This window comes from Lissotriton vulgaris, chromosome 9, assembly GCF_964263255.1.
Source record: "Lissotriton vulgaris chromosome 9, aLisVul1.2, whole genome shotgun sequence".
Taxonomy (NCBI): Eukaryota; Metazoa; Chordata; class Amphibia; order Caudata; family Salamandridae; genus Lissotriton; species Lissotriton vulgaris.
In genome coordinates, this window is record NC_141697.1 from 434,701,454 (window position 1) to 434,722,176 (window position 20,723).

General features: G+C 43.6%; 1 protein-coding gene across 4 annotated transcripts in view; it reads right to left on the reverse strand.

The window, feature by feature from the left end:
• PPP1R13B (protein phosphatase 1 regulatory subunit 13B) overlaps positions 1-20,723 on the reverse strand; it is a 427,185-nt gene that overhangs the window by 129,409 nt on the left and 277,053 nt on the right. For all 4 annotated transcript variants that reach the window (XM_086937879.1, XM_086937878.1, XM_086937880.1 and 1 more), the window contains one exon: positions 16,167-16,347. In XM_086937879.1, coding sequence (XP_086794005.1) covers positions 16,167-16,347 — 181 coding nt within the window. The remainder of the gene's footprint in view (positions 1-16,166; positions 16,348-20,723) is intronic.

Here is a 20,723-nt window from a genome sequence, read left to right on the forward strand (position 1 = left end):
CATTTACAACACTTGAGTCAAATCCTAATGGCTTTAGAAAAGGCAGGGCTCCATATTAATGCCAAGAAGTCCCGTTTTGCCTTTTCCCAAGTGAAGTACCTTGGGTACATGCTAGGTAACGGACAGTTGTTTCCTCAACAAGAAAAGGTTAAGGCTATCCAACAACAGGAGTTTCCTCGAAATAGACGTGACCTCCGAGCTTTTCTTGGGTTAGTAGGTTACTACAGACGGTTTATACCTCATTTTGCCACATTGTCAGCTCCTTTGACGGATATGTTGAAGAAGACTGCCTCTTCTGTTCCGTTCAAACAACCTTCCTCTCAGGCTCAGGCAGCTTTTCAGGCACTGAAGGATGTTCTTTCCTCGGCTCCAGTCTTAATCACTCCTGACTTCGACAAACCCTTCTATTTGCAAACAGATGCTTCTGGGGTGGGTCTGGGGGCTGTACTGTCTCAATTAGATCAGGATGGTAGGGAGCGTCCGATACTATATTTGAGCAGGAAACTTTTCCCCAGGGAGGCAGTGTATCCCACCATTGAAAAGGAGTGCCTTGCTGTCAAGTGGAGCATTGAGAAGCTTCATTATTATCTGGACGGTCGGCGCTTTACACTGTACTCTGACCATGCCCCTTTGCAGTGGCTCCAGCGAAACAAGGGACGCAATGAGCGCATTCTACGTTGGTTTTTGTCTCTGCAGCCGTATGACTTTGAAGTATGTCACCGACAGGGTACGGCTCAAACGAATGCTGACTATTTGTCTCGCTATCCACTTTCCCCCGAACGGGAAAAGTCTGGGGGAGGGGTTTGTCAGGGGGTCCCATGCTCAGCCCCGGCAGAGCTAACTGCTTGTCCGTCTCCTCAACAGGCGGATTACTACGGGCCCTTTAAGGACAGCCTGTGTGTTCGTGATGACGGCTTCGCATCTGGACCACCTGACTTTGCGGGCCTATCAGGAACGTCCTCTCACCATATGAGAGGAGACCAGGAAGACGCTGGTTGTCCGACGTGGGAGGAAGAAGTGAGACGCCAGGAGGACCACGCGACCAGGAGGACGGGAAGTACCGGGAAGGCGGAATCCTTGGACGTGGACGACACCAGGAGCGGAGAAGGTGCCGGACCGATATCCGAGGAAGAGTGGACGGAGGTAGCTGTAAAGCCAGGAGGCCAACGACACCGTGTTTCGCCCAGCCACGCGAAGGAGGACGCGTGGCTCTCCCAGGTGCGTGCTCGTTTGGGTTCTTTACTAAACTTCAAGAAGGGAGGGTCGGGATAGGAAACGGGGTAATCACCGGGGCACTTAGTTTAGCCGAGACAAACACAACGCACTGAATGTGGTGGTGGTTATTCCTTTATCCCTCACTCCCTCCCTGTTTCCGAGCATTCTATTAAATCGGAACACGACACTAAAAGCCACATATTCTTCTTTCCTTTCATGTGCTGGAGATTCCCGGACCCTGACCCAGGAAGTGCCCCAGGAGGTGCCCCGAGGACTACGACCTTACGACTGACCTCGTCTATAACAAAAAGACTTTGTTTTGGTGTTTTACAAACTGTAACCCCAATAAATTAGATAAACCGTCGCCCTCTAGTCTTGGCTCCTTCCATTCTTGTAACCGAAAGGTGACACTAAGGTACCACTTTTTCCGGATCTGCGCTGCTGGCGCTGGAAAAAAGAACTGACGTCAGCACGCGGAGGCGGCGTCTAAGTACTATGACAACGTCATCACGGCGCCCACGACGCCGACGACGGACGCGGAGCCGCAGACGACGCCTACCGACGCGCCAGGGTACTGCTACGCAAAAATTTCCTCCGGATCCAGTTTGACGCCTGGGGATATTCTAAGGTAAGGAATCTAATACTAACCTGTTTCTTTCAGATAGTTAATTTGCCAACTGCCTTCTTGCATGGTTCCGTGGGTCATTTTTGGCTCACGCTTACTCATTTGAAGGTCAAAACATTGTTGGCTCATGACCTGAAAGAAGCCCTCAAACTAATTAAGTTGTCTGGTGCTGCTTCTTATTTTCTTCTGAGAGTACCAATACAATGGTCTAAAGAATGTAACTACCATACTGCTAAAACAATTAGTATGAATCACATATCCATCTGACTCGTAAATTGACTGCTATGGAGTGCCTCGTATACCTCTAACTGTTTATTGATTTTAAGTATTTATACCATGCCAATGCTGATGCTGGTCCCAGTGCATCAACTCTAAAGCATTTTCTTTACCGAGTCCTGGAGTTGGAGGGACCACTACCTGCCCTTAAAAAATTAAACGAAAATGTTTCTTTTTTTAAATGCATCCCATTTTCCTTCAAGGAAAACGGGCTGCATTAAAAAAAAATTGCTTTATTTAAAAGCAGTCCCAGACATGGAGATCTGCTGAGCCCTGCAGGCCACGATATCTGGGACGGCCAGCCATTCCCAATATGGTTGCAAATTGCAAGTGCCTCATTAATATTCATGAGGAATGCAATTTGCGCCCCCATTGGGAATCGCAAAGTGTCTCAGACACTGTTGTACATAGCATTTTGTGACTCGCAATTGAACGCAATTTGCGAGTCGCAAAATGCTATGGTTGTACATCTGACCTGAAGTGCTTTCCATAAAATGTTATTTTAATAGTTTAAATAAGTACATTTTACAATGCTTTTGCTTTGTTGATGGCCTTATATTATAGCAGCTATGAATACAGCAAAAGCTTCATCGTCAAAGTGCATAAAAGAAGAAAATCACTCGGGGGGGATGTTAAAGTGGAATAAAAAAGGCAGGCAAATTTAAGTAATTTAAACGACTTGCCTTCGCAATACAACAAATGCAATTCATAAATATTGAGACAATAGTGGTGAAACGTCCTTTCCAGATCATCTGATCTTTCGTAATGGAATGAAAAAATATGTATTTTTGGTATAAATTTGCTTTAAGGGATATAATATCTACATTAGTTGCTCACTCTTCAGATGCAAACATCTTAAGAATAATAAGTTGTCTCTGTATAGCATTTAATAATGTGGGATTGATGCTACAGAGAGCTATAAATAAGTTAATAGTATTCATTTAATGCTTCTTGTTTTCTCGGCCACAGAAAAATTAGAAGCAGAGTTGTTCCTCTTGGGATTTGATCCTGTCACACAAATTGCCAAAAATAACTATAGGTAGGTGAACCATCTTGTGGGCATGTAGAAAAACACTTTAAAGGAAAAGTCATATTAAGAAAAGACAACACACCCATCCTCCATCCCACTCCCTCTCTCTCCAGGGACATTTTATTTATGTTTCAGTGGTACCAAGAAGAGTGGTATGTCTCTAGTTTAGCACACATAAAAGCACTCTCTGCAGAGTTAGAGAAGTTTGCTCCATGCCGTTAGGCGCAGGTTAAGCTGGATGGAGGGTAATGTATCTTATGCACTACTCTCCACTCTCCTGGGCCAAGCTATGCCTGCAACTCTTCTGGGCAAAGCATGTGTGCATTTTTAGGTTTTTACTATAAACATTAAATTAACAGTCAACAAAATATACAGTATAGATCCATGCTTAAGCCATAGCTATGTGAAATGGAAATGAGCATAACATTCTGTTGGCTGTGCTACTTAGGACAGGAAGCCACATTACTGAAAGTTGCTCTCAACAACCACAACAGCAGCTAATGCGATTAACGTATACTGATTTTCTGGATTATTTAGTTCTAATAACTATTTAGAAGTGTACACATGTACATGTACTAAGACAATTTCTGTTGCAGTTTAACCCACAGTTTAGGAAATCTTTTAGAATCTTCAAAACTATTACTTTCCATAAACATGGATTCTTTGTATTCAGTATATGCATAAAGGTAACTTTTGTTGGGATGTAAGAGCTCAAGTGACCAAGCAATTACAATTGGCTTGACAGCAAGCGAAGATGTGCCTTATCCAGAGACTCACAGTGCAGACTGGCAAAAAGAGAAGGTGCTCGGTGACGGACACTACGATCAGCAGAATGAAGAGCGGAAGGAGGAGGTGACAGTACAGGATCCACTATGACGTCTAAATCAGAAATCCTCCAGGTTTCTGGAGGTTTTCTCAAAACCTCCTTATCCGTCTCTATAGGAGACAGGAGCCCCAGGAAGAACCAGACACCAGAAGAGAAAGACAAACACAGCAAGAGAAACATAAGAGCAAGATGACTAAACAGAGTATAGACAGGGCATATAAAAAAAATCCAGAGAAGCTAATAAAAACACACACTTCTAAAGATCTCCGTACATTGTTTAAAACAGATCGGGTGCAGGTGTTTCTTCACTAACACTGAACATATATTAGATTGCTTGAAGAAATTCCACAATTTACTAACAAGTGATATCAAATATTGTTATGGATCAGTAACATTATATAAGCCATGCAAACTACACCCAATTTATAAGCTACACGTACTCTTAAGAAATGCTGCTGAAATAATTGGTGACAAATGCAAAAAATAAAAATACAATTGATGGATAGAATGCAGAACAATGTCATACATTCACCCCAGTATAGAGATCTGGGCCTAAATCCACCGTTTTTTGGTCACCATGCCATTACAGTTTGAATCCAGCCATATGCAAATCGGTCTTGACTCAGCGCCCAATGGCGCTGGGTCAAGCTAACCTGGCTGATGAGGGCTGACAGGCCGAAACCCGTCCTAGGATGCTTGTTTCCAGCACAGGGAGGACCTGGCCTGGCAGTTCGGGCTGAACTGTTCCCATTGGGCACAGGGTCAAGACTGATTTGCATATGGCTGGGTCCAAATTGGAATGGCATGTTGAGCAAAAAAAGGATGGATTTAGGCACAGATCTCTGTACTGGGGTGAATGTATGACATTGTTCTGCGTTCTGTCCATCAATTATTCTTTTTGCATTAGTCACCCTGAGTGGGACGGGTATGCCCAGACGTGGGTCCCTTGCTCTCCATGCCACTGGAGTCAAGCTATCCTGGCTGATGAGGGCTGAAAGCCCGAAACCGGTCCTAGGATGCTTGTTTCCAGTCCATGGAGGACCTGGCCTGGCAGTTCGGGCAGGACTGTTCCCAATGGGCACAGGGTCAAGACTGATTTGCATATGGCTGTGTCCAAACTGAAAGAGCATGATGAGCAAAAAAACGATGGATTTAGGCACAGATCTCTGTACAGGGGTGAATGTATGACATTGTTCTGCATTCTGTCCATCAACTGTTCTTTTTTAAATAATTGGTGAGACAAATCATAGCAAGTTGGTGAGTAGAAAAAACACTTCTCAAGATAAACCGGACCTAGCAGTTGGAAGTCTGCAAAGAGATGCACACATGTGAAAATAATAGGAATGCAGTTTAGTCAAACTTTTCTCATTCATGACAAAGTCAGAAGACCCTTTATTAAACCAAAGACAAGTGGGTTTTCACAGAAATAAGGCCATGTCGAGATTGTTTAGGAAGATAGATGTATCTTGGTCCATATTTGGGGTTCTTACCATTAATGGTTTTAATATAGGTCTTTCTCCAATCCAGTTATTTTTCAATAAAAGAAGCAATGGCAAATTCTGCAGCCTTATGTAAATGACTGGCCTGAGTAGTGAAGTCTGAATATGTTTAGGGGTAGAAAGATTTTTTTTATATTTAATTAGGAGAGCCACATATATTTAAAGTGGGCAATGCTGAAGTAAAAATGGTAAATGGCTCCAAATATATTTTGTGAACACTTGATACAAATGAAGTAGTCGGTGCTACAGGTAATATGCAAATAATTGTACAGAAGATGTAATTGAAGGCAAAGAACAGTGAACACTTATTTGCACAGTCAATGCCAACTACTTTCTGCTACAAACTTATGATAGCATGAGAAAAAAAGTATGCACACGGATCATGCTGCATTTTGTGCAATTAGGGTGAATGCAAGGTCAACTTAGAGCATCCTCTCCTCCTCCAGTGTCAAGTAAAGCCATGTAGTTAAGTGGCATGACCAAATCTAAAGCTTTCCTCTTTTAGTACGAGGTTAAGGAGACCGTAGCTGTTCCAGTTAGGATTCCCTTTATGGGCAGGAATAGGGGGCACAGCCCCCACAAGTGATACATCTCACTTGTGGTGGCTGCTTACCCTATTCCTGCCCATAAGGGGAACCCTAACTTGAACACCTAGGGTCTCCTTAACCTCTTACTAAATATATAAATATATTTTTCCTGAGGCATAAAATAATAGAGGCTGTTGAATCACAATTGTCTTAGAACTTATAATTTTGCCTTGGCAAGGGGAAAAAAAGTAATGACCTTCATGACCAGCCAATCATAATTGGTAAAAAAAAAATCAAATGTGATAGAAAAGAGTTAAAATTCTCCAAATTACGATTTAAAATGGCACAGTTATACAAAAGTATTAACTCCTGCAATGTGGCAAGATTGCATTTTGAATGTTAAGGTTTTGATTAGCCTTCTCAAATAACCTGCTAATTAAACAATAAGTTTTGGTTAGGCTGCAAGATTTTTGAAGCGCCTCTTGTAATTTTCAGCAATCACAGGGGATAATCTGAACCTTCAAGTTTTGCTTTTATGAAGAGATTAGTAATTAAAGAATGAACAATTGTGAACCTGTGCAGATGGTCAGGAGCGGCTGCTCCCAGGAAGCAGTAGCGGGGAAGGGGGGAGGACCGGGGTTTTAAAAAAAGAAAACACCTTCCGGCCACCCCGCCTCACCTCCGACCTCTTCCTGGCGTCTGCCCTGCAATGGAAGCAGGAAGCATCGGGCTCCCAGACTCCCCTGATCAATCACAACTCTGCAATGCAGCGTTTTGATTGGTCTGAGACCTGAACCACCGTGCTCAGCCAGGGAATGGGAGACTGGGCATGTTCTACATGCAAAGTGTGCATGAATGTTTGGCCGGCCCCAGAGAGTTGGTCAAACATATGTGCGCACTTACATAGTGCCCACCACTCCTCCCCCTGCTCTGAGAGCAGAGCAGATCTGCCCCGCCCGCCAACACAGGAACAATAAAATTATAGTAACGTAGAGCTATCATTTTATTTTTCCTTTTTTTTCACTGCACAAAGCAGTAGGGCAACGCTCCTCCGCCTTAGCGGAGGAGTAGCCACTACAGCTGTTGTCATTAAGGTATTTCCACAATATATGGAAAGCATTTTATGAAATGCTAAAAAATAAGTATTTTTTAATATCACTGAATTTTGCTTATTAAACTGAAGCAACCAAACATCTACTGTTTGAGGAAGGTGGAAGCTGAAACGTTGTAGAGAAGGAAAATGCTACTTACAAGTATGCATCTGTTCTTGGCATGTAGAGCTGCAGAGTCGTACACTTAGCGATAGATCGCCACCTGGTGTTGGGCTCGGATGATTGCAGGTTGTTGTCTTCTTGGAAGAAGTCTTTGTAGTCACGAGATAGGCGACTCCTCCCTTGGACAATACTGTGCATGGTCATCGACTCCATCCTCAGATTGTTTTTCGCCATGATGGGAAATGATGGAGTTAGTAGAAGTAAAGAGAAAGGATGTCCATGCGTGTGCATCAAAGTAAGATGAGTACAGGAACGGATACAAGTCCCGGGGAGGCGGGAGGGCGTGTACGACTCTGCAGCTCTACCAAGAACAGATGCATACTGGTAAGTAGCATTTTCCGTTCGAGGCATATGAGCTGCAGACAGTACACTTAGCAACGATTGTGCAGCAGTGTCTTCCCTAGCGGTGGTCGCTTGTATCCGTTGCAGCATATGAAATAGTGTTCTAAGGACAGCTTGGCCTACTGCAGCTTGCTGCTTGGCTTGCACATCAACACATTAGTGTTTAGTGAAGGTGTGTATTGTAGACCATGTTGCTGCCTTGCATATGTCGTCTAGTGGTATATTTCCTAAGAAAGCCATAGAGGCTCCTAGTTTGCGAGAGGAGTGGGCTCTAGGAGGAACCGTTAGGGTACGTTTAGCTTTTTGATGGCATATTTGTATACCCTTTACAATCCATCTGGCAATTCCTCCTTTAGAGATGGGATTGCCCTTGTGTGGGGGAGATAAAGATACAAATAGTTGTTTTGTCTTTCTGAAGGATTTAGTCCTGTCTGTGTAGTATAAAAGAGCTCTTCTAACATCTAAAGTGTGTAAAGCCCTTTCTATAACAGAGTCCGGTTTTTGAAAAAACACTGGTAGCTCTACTGATTAGTTAAGGTGAAAAGGAGTAATAACTTTTGGCAGGAATTTAGGATTGGGCCTAAAAACCACTTTGTTAGGACGTATCTGAAAAAATGTTTCTTGCATTATGAATGCTTGTATTTCACAAACTCTTCTGAGAGAGGTGATGGCAACAAGGAAAGCAGTTTTTCAGGTTAGGAATTGCAATTCACACTTGTGTAAAGGCTCGAAAGGGGTTCCCATAAGTCTTGTAAGGACCACATTTAGGTTCCATACTGGAGCAGGCGGTAACCTAGGTGGGATTATTCGTTTTAATCCTTCCATAAATGCTTTTATTGCAGGTACTCTAAAGAGAGATAGATGTTGTAAATAGGCTGCAATTGCTGCCAGATGCAGGCGTATGGAAGAATAAGCCAAATTGGACCTTTGTAGGTGTAGAAGGTAGCAAATAATATTTTGGATGGAAACATCCAGTGGATCAATGTGATTATTGTTACAATATATTGCAAATCTTTTCCACTTAGCGGCATAACATGCTCTGGTAGTGGGTCTCCTAGCTTCTTTAATTATGTTCATACAGTCTGGTGGTAGGTTTAAGTAACCAAACTCTAAGACTTCAGGAGCCAGATCGCCAAATTCAGTTGGCTTGGTTCTGGGTGTCTTATTTCTCCATGGTTCTGTGTTGACAGGGATGGCGTGAGCCGTAATTTCTGATGTGGAACCAGTGAGAGATCTAGTAGCGTGGTGAACCACGGCTGAAGTGCCCATGTGGGAGCCACTAGTATTAGTTTGAGAGACTGTTGTCTGAGCTTGCGTACTACTAGTGAAATGAGTGGGAGAGGCGGAAAAGCGTACGCAAATCTGCATGACCAGTTCATCCATATCGCATTCCCCTCCGACAGTGGGTGAGGAAATCTGGCGGCGAAGGTTGGGCATTTTGCATTTTCATGGGTGGCAAACAGATCTATCTGTGGATGCCCTCACATTTGGAAGAATGGTTGAAGAACTTGTGGGTGTATCTCCCATTTGTGAATCTGTTGTGACTGACGACTCAACAGATCTGCTATCTGATTGTGAATTCCTGGAAGGTGTTCTACTGTCAGGTGTATGTTTTGAGGAATGTCCCATCTCCAAATGTTCTGTGCAAGCTGGGACAGGTGCAGAGAGTGTGTCCCCCCCTGTTTTTGTATATAATACATGGCTGTCATATTGTCCGTCCGGATTAGGACAGCTTTGTTTCATACTTGTACCTGAAACGTTTTGAGTGCTAGGAAAATTGCTAGCAGCTCTAGATGGTTGATATAAAACTGTCTTTGTTGTTTGTTCCATTGGCCTTGTGTGGTATAATGCAAGAGATGGGCTCCCCATCCTGTGAGGGATGCATCTGTCATGAGCACTATCTGTGGAAAAGGGTCTAGGAACGGCCGTCCCTTTGTCAAGTTTTTGGTGTTCAACTCTTGCAGAGAGCGATATGTACGGCTGTCTACCAACACCAGGTCTGTGAGCTGACCTTGAGCCTGATTCCACTGTTGTGCCAGACATTCTTGTAATGGGAGCATTTGCAGTCTTGCGTGAGGAACTATGAAGATGCAAGACGCCATCATGCCTATTAGTCTCATGAACACTCTGGCTTGGAGAGACTGCTGGTGTTGAAAAAGGGAGACTAAGGTCCGAATGCTCTGTATCCAGGCTTGACTGGGATACGCTAGAGCTGTAGATGTGTCTATGGTAGCTCCTAGATATTGATGAACGTGCGAAGGCTCTAGGTGCGACTTGGTGTAGTTTATTGTAAACCCTAAGTCGTGCAATGTCTGAATTGTTTGTTTTGTGTGTTGTACACACTGGTCTGTCTTACCCACCTGTCTGTAGTGATGGAATTCCAGACAGGTAGGAACTGTGATAATCTGCACCCCACAGGAGTGGAATGCTGTAGGGGAGGCAGAGGGAAGTCACTGTTTGGGAGTGGAAGAGGAGAGGTTGTTGTTATTACCTCTACCTCTTCCCTTATTATTGTTGCCTCTGTATCCTCCTCTAAAGTAGCCTTTGTTAGAGGAGGTCTGTGTGTGCGTCTTAAAAGATGATGTTGTATCTGTGCCGGTCTGCTTGGAGCCTACTCTATAAAAGGAGCGGCGAAAAGAACTTCTAGTATGTTTGGATTGTAATGCACCCATAGACTTAGCTGTGTCCGTGTCTTTCTTCATCTTTTCTAGTGTGTTGTCTACTCCCGGTGCGAACAACTGGTTCTGATTGAAGGGCTGGTTCAAGATGGTAGTCTGTACCTCTGGTTTGAAACCTGAAATGCGTAACCACGCATGACGTCCGAGTATAACACTAGTATTGACTGCTCTGGATGCTGGGTCAGCTACATCTAGTGCACATTTAATTGAGGCATTGGATATTAATGTGCCTTCTTGTAAGAGCTCTGCTGCCTGATCTTTGCATTGATCTGGGAGGTGCTCCATTAGTTTTTCTAATTGGTCGTAGTGAGCCCTGTCATAACATGAGAGTAAGGCTTGTGTGTTTGCTATACGCCATATGTTTGTTGCCTGCGCAGCAATCAGTTTCCCTGACGCATCAATAACTTTAGATTCTTTGTCAGGCGGGGGCGTGTCACCAGAGGTCTGGGAATTGGCTCTTTTACGTGCATTAGACACTACCAAAGAGTCTAGTGGCAGATGTCCCTTAATATAGACTGGATTAGATGGTGCTGGTCTATACTCCTTTTCTATTCTCGAATTTAACACCCTACATCAGACTGGGTCTTTAAATATGTCTGAGGCATGTTTAATGACTCATTTGATCATGGGTAGTATTTGTGTAGACCTTTGTGACTGCTCAAATGTGTCCAGTAAAAAATCCTCATCAATGGCATCAGAGTGCATTGGAACTCCATGGTAAATGGCAGCTCTATTTAATAGATGATGAAACCCAATACTATCTTCTGGAGGGGAAGGTTTTGTTGGGTAGTACTGAGGATCAGGAATGTCTGGCACATTGTGTGGTGGAAACCCATATATGTCGTTAATCTTAGGATATTCTGGATTGTCATCCTCATCTAAAGGGTATGCATGTGGCTCTGGTACGTCATTCCCCCCACCTAGATCATACTCCTCGTCAGTGTGGTGTGATGATGCAGGAGATGGAACAGGAGAAGCTATAGGTTCAATATAAGGAGGGATAGGAGAGGAAGAAGGTGAAGGAGAGGAAGGGTGCATAGGAGAAGTTACGCAATCCTTCTTTTTGGCAGGAACCACAGGTGGAAGTGGTGTGTCTGCTGGTCTTTTCTTGTAAAGAATTGCTTCCACATGTCCAGTTTTTGGATTGATACAGACCTTTTTCTTTTTAGGATCCGGTCTAAACAGTTCTTCCTCCTCTACAATCTTCTTCGGCGTCGATTTTTTCGGTGTTGATAGGGGTTGTTTAGTGTTCTTTGCTTTAGGAGGGGTTATCGAGTCCCGTGGCAAACTTTTCGGTGCCGAAGGTGGTTTCTGCTTGGTAAGCTTGTTAGAGGGTGTATGCGTCTCTGTATCAGGCCTTGGAGTCTTTGGTACCGATGTTGGAGATTTCGGCGTGGAGACAGGTCTCGTTGGGCCTGCGGTGCCGGACTCTGGCTTTCCATCGTTATTTTTGGAACCGGAAGGTTTCGGAGTCGAATCTTTCGGATCCGGTAAGTTTTTGGCTTCGGCACTAATGTGTCTTTTGGTTTGGGTGCCGAAGGGTCTTTGTCTTTGGGCACCGAAGTGCATTTTGGCTTCGGTGCCGAAGAGTCCTTTGGTGTCGAAGGTTGTTTCGGTGCCAATGGAGGAGGTGGAATTGTGGCTCAATGGTTAGAGCACCAGACCCTGATGCAGAAGTCTGGCCCGGGACCAGGGTTCAATTCCCGCCTCGGCGGGTCTTGGGCTCAATTTCCTCAGACCTGATCATTCTCGCCTCGGTGCCTATTCTAATCAGGAGTCCCACTCTGCAACTCTGGGAAATAGCTTGCTTAATCTCCACAACGGCCCCAACAACGCTAGGATGCCTGGCTTCACCTTGGGGGTGCCCAGGAGTGGGCACTTCACGGGGAAAAGCCAGGAAGGGTTCCTCAGCGGTATTCGTACAAGTGCCGAGGGGCCTCCGGGTAGTTGTGCGCTATACAAGTACCTTTACATTACACATTTGGTTTCTTCGGTGCCGAGGCACCGGAAGGCGTAGTCTTTTTCCTCTGAGCCGAGCCCGAAGGCGGGCGTCTGGGGGTAGATTTCGGTCTCGACTGGGCCCCATGGGCGGAGTGCCGACCGCTGCCTTGGCTTGGGTAGTATATGTTGTGCAAGGGGCAGGACTACTCACGGGCTGCCGAGATGGAATCGAGTCGTCTGAGTCCTCTGCCCCGATATGATCTGGAGATCAGGCGAGTCTTCCTCGGCGACGAGTGGAGCCTCGTCCTCGGAGATATCTTCGAGTGGATCCTCGTCCCCGGAGACATCCTCTCCGACGATCTCCTCCTCAAAGATGGCCTCCGGTGCTGGCGCTGATCTCCTCATCTTGTGTCGACGGGTCCTCCGATCCCGAATGGCCTTCGATCGGAAGGAGGCACAGGCTGTGCAGGTCGACTCGTCGTGTTCCGGCGATAGACAGAGGTTGCAGATCTCGTGATGGTCGCTATGAGGGAATTTTGCTCGTCATACCGGGCATCTCTTGAATGGAGTTCTGTCCGTGAGGCGTAGGCCCTACGGCGCCGATAGGCCCAACGGCCCGCGTCGATGCACCGGAATGTAGCTGGTGATGTCGAAAAGTCTATTCGATGTCGAAAATGTTTATATAAAATTTCACGCTTCGAAGTTGTTAAAAAAGTATTTTCTAGCCGGAGCAGAAAACTTTCATCCGAACCCAGTGGCGGAAAAAACAATCTGAGGATGGAGTCTATGACCATGCGCAGTATTGTCCAAGGAAGGAGTCACCTATCTCGTGACTACAAAGACTTCTTCCAAGAAGACAACAACCTGCAATCCTCCGAGCCCAACACCAGGTGGCGATCTATTGCTAAGTGTACGATCTGCAGCTCATATGCCTCGAACATATGTTATATCATAGCAACGGGGACATTCAAAAGGTGCTGGTGCACATCAGGCCTAAACCCTGACACCCTATGGGCCAGATGTACAAGCATTGTACCAGTGGTCGCTTGCGACCGGTAGAATGCTTTTTGCCATGTACAAAAGACAAATGTGACTCAGGAACTTGTAACCAAATCGCACTTTGCTTTTACGATTCGGTATTAGGAAGAGATGTGTTTAGAGCGTCCCTTCCTAATACCATATAGCACTGGTATGTAAGAATGCTTTTCAACCAGAATGTGGTTTTAAAACCTTAATACTTTTGACCAAAAAGATGTTCTATGAAATCGTTTCTACAAAGAGGTAAATGTCTTCCAGGCTGAAAATTTCAGTTCAGATGAAGTGGTTTCTCAGTAACGGTATTCCATGAAATCGTTTTTCTATGAAAATACATACAACCCTGCATTCTGGCATAGGTAGAGGTTGAAAGAAATGTGAAAACTATCACGTTTTGGAGCATGGGATCTTATCGGAATCTCCAAGATGGGCAATCTCTTGGAGAATGGGGGGCTCGCTCCCTTTAGTTCCTTTCAAGGCGAATGCCAATCAAATGCCATGCAATATTTGAAACCTATCCAGCTTAGATATGTTTGGATAGTGGAGAGGTTGGACACTACAGACATCTCCGAGTATGCGCCAATAGAGGGGTTGGGGGGGAGGTTGCTACAGGAGAAAATGGAGACAAAAGCAAGCTCATGGATGTATAAAACAATTAATGATAATATACCCAACTCCTTAAACAACTGAGAAAAAGATGGGACAGCGAGGTGGGCAAACAAGATGATATGGAGTGGAAGGTGGCCCTCATGCACCCTAGAGAGGTGGCAATTGAATTGCGGCTAAGACTGATCCGATTTAAAATCCTCCATAGGGTTTACTATGATTGTGTCCACTTACATAAATTTGGATGAGCAGAATCACCCCACTGGCTGAGATGTACGACTGACAGAGGTACATTCCTATACACAAATTGGGGTTGTCCAAACATACAACCTTACTGGAGTGGGAGAATTAAGCATGGGATTGGGGGAGGGGGGTGTCTCAATAGAATAGAGATGTGTCCTACTGGGCATACCCACGGAGGTAGACCTCCCACTCACCAAACCTTTATTCAGCAACCAGGGCCTAGTTGTGGCCAAAAGAGATGTTGCCAAATACTGGGTGGCATCAGAAACACCAACCTTAACCCTTTCGATGCGGATGACGAGCTCAGCTCGTCATCACCCACGGGTGTCATGTGCTGATGACGAGCTGAGCTCGTCATGCAAACAGCAAAATGGTAAATCCCAGCACAGGAGGGGGAATACGCCTAGCAGCCAAGAGGTTAAGGGAATAGAAAAAAGAAACGGACCTGTATATGGCAGCTGGAAAGGTGATGTTATAAGGTATGGGGTCCTTGGATTAAATATTATGGATTGGACGAGAGAGAAAATGTGTCTACCTCCTCGCCGATACAGCCTTGATGATTTGTGCTGTGTGACCATCATCAATGATGTAAGATTGGAAAATTCTTAACTGAAAAAATATTTATGTGCATAATAATATGTCAGTAAATGTGAAATAACGTATATTCACCCCAACTGTGTTACTGTTATGGGTGTGATGTTGAGCAGCATTAGTTACCTGACTGAAAAATCTAATTAAATATATATTTTTAAAACAGAAATAAGGGAACAACAAGCTTTATTTTCATAAAACAGAAATACTAAAGATTTACATAATAATTCAACATAATATCCGAGTTACTAGTAATTCATAACAGTTTTTTATTAACATAAATTACAGGGGTTTTTTTTGCAAAGGGCTCAAACCACTAGTACTCTCTCTGAGCCCTGGGTGGCACATAAGCTACTTTATTGCTAATGTGTCTGTTATTTTAGTTTTATGTGGTGGCATTAAATTCTATTTCAATCGCCATTTCCATCCCCGATGACTACTTTACACTAACTGCTGTATGAAGGCTCAGCGCACAAGATTAATGTAATGCACGTCTTTTCTGAGCCTGTAAAATGCGTCTAATTTGATGGATAGTTGTTTCAATGCAAGATATGAGATTGTGAGAGTTAATATTGTCATATTCCCATCCTTTGCACATAAGTAGAAATTCAGCATATAAGATGTCAGACAACTGTCCTGAAAGGATTAAAATGGTGGGAAAGGCAAAGAGTGGAATTTGAAGTGAAAAGTGAGGTCTTTTGGAAAGTGGCAAGAGGCCCAGACATACTGCACACGTTTGACATTGGGGTATAAGCCAATTTCACTCGGAAATTGAGCTCTAAAATCTTTTCAAATAATTTTTGGGCAGACTTCATTTAGTAAATTTCATGAAAGCCCATTCTTAACTGCATATTAAAGAAATTTTTATAGCCAATTTCATTGGAAGAATGTGTTTTGAAAATATATCATTTGATGTAAGTAGGAAAAACACCAATCCCGACCCCATCACTTGGCTGCAGTATACTCCTATGGAGGATTGGTCGGGCTCGCTCGGGGGAATTCCAAATGTTTGTAAGTTTCGGACACGACTGCTCCGATGGAGTGGGTGACCATCTGGGTTTTAAAGCACAAGGATGAGCCAGGGTTTAAGCTCAATATAAAACCCATCAGCTCATCTAAGAATAATATTAAATCTTAGAGTAAAGTGATGAATCTGTCATAAAATTGTAATTGTACAACTGGGACCATTTCAAAATGTCGGACTGCTACCAATTCAACACAAAAAATAAAGAAAAGAAGGCAACTTGGACAGGACAATGACTGAATAGAGCATCATGGCCAATCGTCAAATGGATAGTCAAGACAAAAATTACTTGCTTTTTATGATGAACGCCAACATTTTTAAAACCCGTTTGAAAACATGCAAGTTGAATTTATTTGTGGGCTCCAATTTTAATAATTCTTTCGGTCAAAAAAGAAACAATAACTTAAAAATATGTTTTTTTCTAAGCTCCTTACCAGGTTTAGCTCTCCCAGTGATCGTATTTGCGGCGATAGTAAGAGACTGGGGTTTCACTGGATCCCCTGGCACAGCATAGGTGCCTGGACTAGGAACTTGTATGTAAGGTCCTACAGCTGCCACTCTACCGGATGTACTTAGCGTAGACTGAGGTGATGGTGTTCCATTGATACGATTCAGCTGAAAGGAAGAAAAAAACAGTCATTTGTTTTTACTTGCTCAGGGAATAGATTCAACATGGGAGAGAGTTCCTAAAGCAAATAGAAATATTATGCATTTCATCTATATTCACTAAATTCCACGCAAACACAACATAACCAGAAACTTTTGCACATACATTGCTCATTTGAATAAATTCATACTTTCAAACTAAGATTTAGGCTACAGGCTTGCCCTTTTCTGTCACTTTTTTCAAGTTACAGACTCAGGAAGTCTGCTTACAAAGAAAGCATAAGAGAACGCCACAACCACATGGCCAATTTGCTACCTTCCCAGTGGAAGTCTGAATGTGGTGTGAGGCCTGTAGTGATTGAGCCATTTTTATGGAAACGGCTCGATTATGACCATTGCCCACTACCATCTCAGTATATTTTGTTCTAATATAGTGCTGTGTAGGCCTACATAATATGAATTAGCCGCCAAGTAAGACTCGATGATGCCTTTTCTGTGTCCAACTGTATTTTGCTTAAAGGCAGGGCTTACCTATTGGCTTTGGCATACGCTAATGCCATCTTGCATACTAATTCGAGCTCTTTGCGGGAGTAGTGGCCTATGCTTAAGCGACATCAATTTTCTAAGCAGTCGCCATCTTCTGAGCTTTTCTGGGTGAGGAGTCATGTTTTGCTTCTCACTTGTTTTCTGCACTTCGTATGCTGGTAGGAACTGGTTCTTGTTGGAGGAATGTGCTCACTCTGCCCGGAGTCATAACAAATGCCTAGCTAGCTGATGCTGTGGCCTTGGCGCGGAGTGGTATGGAATCTAATGAGAAAAGGGGGCGAGGCTTGCTAGAAGCTTCGACCAACGTTTCCACTTGTACTAAAGTAGGTGTTCGGGTCGCGACCACTGGTAGTTCATCACAGTGCAGACGTGTAGCTGTGACGGTGGAGCAGAGAATCCAGATTCGGCTGGAGAAACGGACTCCCCTCTGGCGAAGTGGAAGCAGGATGTGTTGAAACTTGGTGACGTATTCCACCAACTCTTACATTCTAACTGTTCTTATCTAACTATCGTCTCCTATTTTCAGGTTCCATACATTCATTTACATATAAGTTCTGTATATGTATGTATTGATTGCATTTAGCAATTGCTTAGGTACTGGTTTGAAGAAGGCCTATCATGACATAGTAGTAGTTTCTTTCTTTTGTCCTTCTATCATTGTGAAATAAAGAAACCGCAGAGTATATAATTATTGGTCTGTGTTCCTTGGGATGGGAGGTCAGGGTCCTTCTGACCCAAATGCTGTAGCATCTGAAGGACAGTAAGTTTCCCTTCCTGCAGGTAATTGTAGAACGAGGGACGTCTTGCTCCTACCCAGGGAAGCCAAAAATAATAAGTATTCCACCCGAGGCATTGTTAGGAGGAGTATGTGTTGATTATACAGTCCCACCTGGGTGGGCTTTGTTGCTCTGTTATACCGAGTGGCCCCTTGTTTGCGTTGTCGTACCCCAGGATGCGTTGTTTGTGTTGTTGTCGCCACTGGTACTGTTCTTGCGTTTTTGTTGCTGTTTGCGAGCTCCCCGGCAATAGCCATATATTCTAGGTAATTATTAGTATTATTACTTTCTTGGGAGAGTATTGTGAAGTGTTGTGTCCTTTAGGGTCCCAAGAGGGAATAGGGTCAGTATGCCCTGTTGATTGGCAGAATTATTAGGTCATTACAGGCCTCATGTACTCAAATGCAAGAAAAGCCTAGCATGTTCACACTTAAAAGAGTATACCCCAGCACAATAACTAACAATGCCTTAGTCTCAAGATTTGAACTTTATAATTCAACTGCCATACAAAATGTTGAACACTGTGCTCTGTAAGGGCTCAGATATCTAATTATATTTCTCCAGTTCAGCAGCAAAAATATAGCTTTACAAAAACACAAAATTAAGACTTCTGCCACCTTTTGTAACGGACCGTTTTCTCCCTTGCCAGCACTGTTCACTTCAGCCACAGCCAAAATGCAACTGTGTAGCTGGATTGCGCACAACACAAATCTATTTTAGGGATCTATTTCAGATATAGTCAAGATTCACATAGGCTCGAAAGGCAATCTTTAGTTGCAGTAATATCCAAGCAACTATGTAGCTGAAAATGTATTTAAAACCTCAGATAATGAGGCCTTTAATCAGTACCTGTCAGATGCCAAGCTATTCACTGCATCACTTTTGTTCAGGAGTGAGCGAGTAATTGAAATGCAGATTCCCCGAATTACAGACTAAGCTCTTGGTTCCACTTCGAGAATATCCGTGATAAGGAATAGGTAAAATTAACTTGAGTCATGAGTGTGGTGTCTAAGTGCTTTTTAATTGCCTTGAGGTCACCCATATTTTGGGGTCATACCAGGTAAGTAATGTTTCCTGTATTTGTGCTGTATGTAGACACCCAAAGTCATGTTTGTGGCAGAAAATTGGATGCATATATAAAAACGTATCTAAAGGGTTTAAGTAGGCTAATGTCTTCTTAATGAGTATTTCATTAAATAGACTAATGTTATCTAGTGCAGGTGGGACAGCCACCTGCAACTGTTGTGTTAAGATAGTCATAAACGCCATTTTCCTTGAAGACATCCATCACAAGAAGTTTGCATTGCCCAGGCCCATCTTCTGCTATCTACACAAAGTGGCATTTGGGGAAAGGTTCCAGAAAATGCTCTTCTTCTTTTGCTTCGGTTATAGATGTGACATGGAAAATATGTATTTGCTTCAATATCGTATGGGAGCTAGGGAAGATGATCTGCTCTACAGGGAAAGTCCAACTGCATATAAAGGCATTCCCTGATTGAAAAGAGTTTTTTCCTCAGAAAGCCAAAAATGGTAATGCTTACATCTGCCTCTTCGGCTACCCATAAGAAAGGTCATATCCTCGACCAAATTGTTCATAATTTTGACTTATCGGCCGGCCCTCCTCTTCCCATCACTTGGTCCGTCCACTTCCTTTTAAAATTGGATATCCCCTACTCTGCCACTGCCCCTAGGGCGATCGCTGAGCCAATAATAATAATAATATTATTAATAATAATAATAATAATAATAATAATAATATGAGCATTTGTAAAGCGCCTGGTTACACCAATGGCCTCCAATTATAGGGCGTTCCACAAATTATCCATCCCAAAGTTAGCCGACGCCCTAGGCTGCTCCCTCACATAGCTGTCTGGTACCCCAGATTCGAACACCCCCCAAATAGACTCTTGGATTTGCACCAATATCGAGGCTGCGGTTCCGGTTGCCACCCGTTCCTTCAAGAGGTCCGCCCTTCCGGCAACCTGGTTCAGTGATCACCCCAGAGCTAGCAAAAGGAATTGTAGGAAAAATGGAACGGAAATAGCGTAAATTCTACCTACCTGATAGAAAGGCTTACAAAGACAATTTAAAAACTCACTAACCACTTGAGAAAACAGCTAATAAGAACTTTCATAACCAAGATTAAAAATGCCCAAAATAAGAACAAGCATTGGCATAGCCAATAGGTCTCGCCTTTGGGACCTTATAAGTGTTTAGCCATGGAACAGTTAATGTTATTGCACCAAGGATATTGTGCTGCATAACTAAATACTTGTAAGGTCCCAAAAGCGAGACCTATTGGCTATGCCAATGCTTGTTCTCTTTGTCACTCTTTCACATCTTAGTCTGAAGTAATTCACACCTGGTCGAAAGAACTTTTTTGTGCATCGCTGTCAATAGTACCACAGATGCAGTGACACCAGGGTCCTTCTTCAGGCTGTTTACTAATTTCTTGCATTGCCCAAGCAGGAGGAAGGGTGGTCATTTTCCATGCATTCGTTCCCAAGGCTCTCTCATTATGCCACTGGCTTCTAAAGTGTTAATTGCAGTCTTAATTTCTCCCCTATTGAGTAACCTTCCTTCCGTCCTCCTTACCTCTTTATCCTTAGAAGGAGTAGGGTGAAAAGCATTGATCACTGAATCGTTCATGCGCCTCAATTCTACCTAATAGTGTATTTTTTTAGTATCTCCCCAAGGTTACCCTATGTATTTAAACAATGTGTTTGTCGAATATTTGTGTGGAGTGGGGCAGATTTGTAACGTGTTTATTCATCAACATCCCCTTCTCATTTAACGGCATATGGGAAAAATCACTGTGTAACTTCTGCCTCTGTTTGTGTTCCACCTGAGGTAATATAAATTTTATGGTCAAGTTGTGTTCCCTAGCGCGTACCCCACCGACTCCATGTACCAGCTAAAAGTGCATGTAACTTCCCTCCTGTGTCAGCTATGAAGACGCAAATACATTTGCGTCCAACGTTAACTTGTCCTCTTTCAGACCCACCCTGAATGGATTAAATAGTCCGTTCCTAAGTATGCTATGCCACCGTCTTTTTGTAGTGT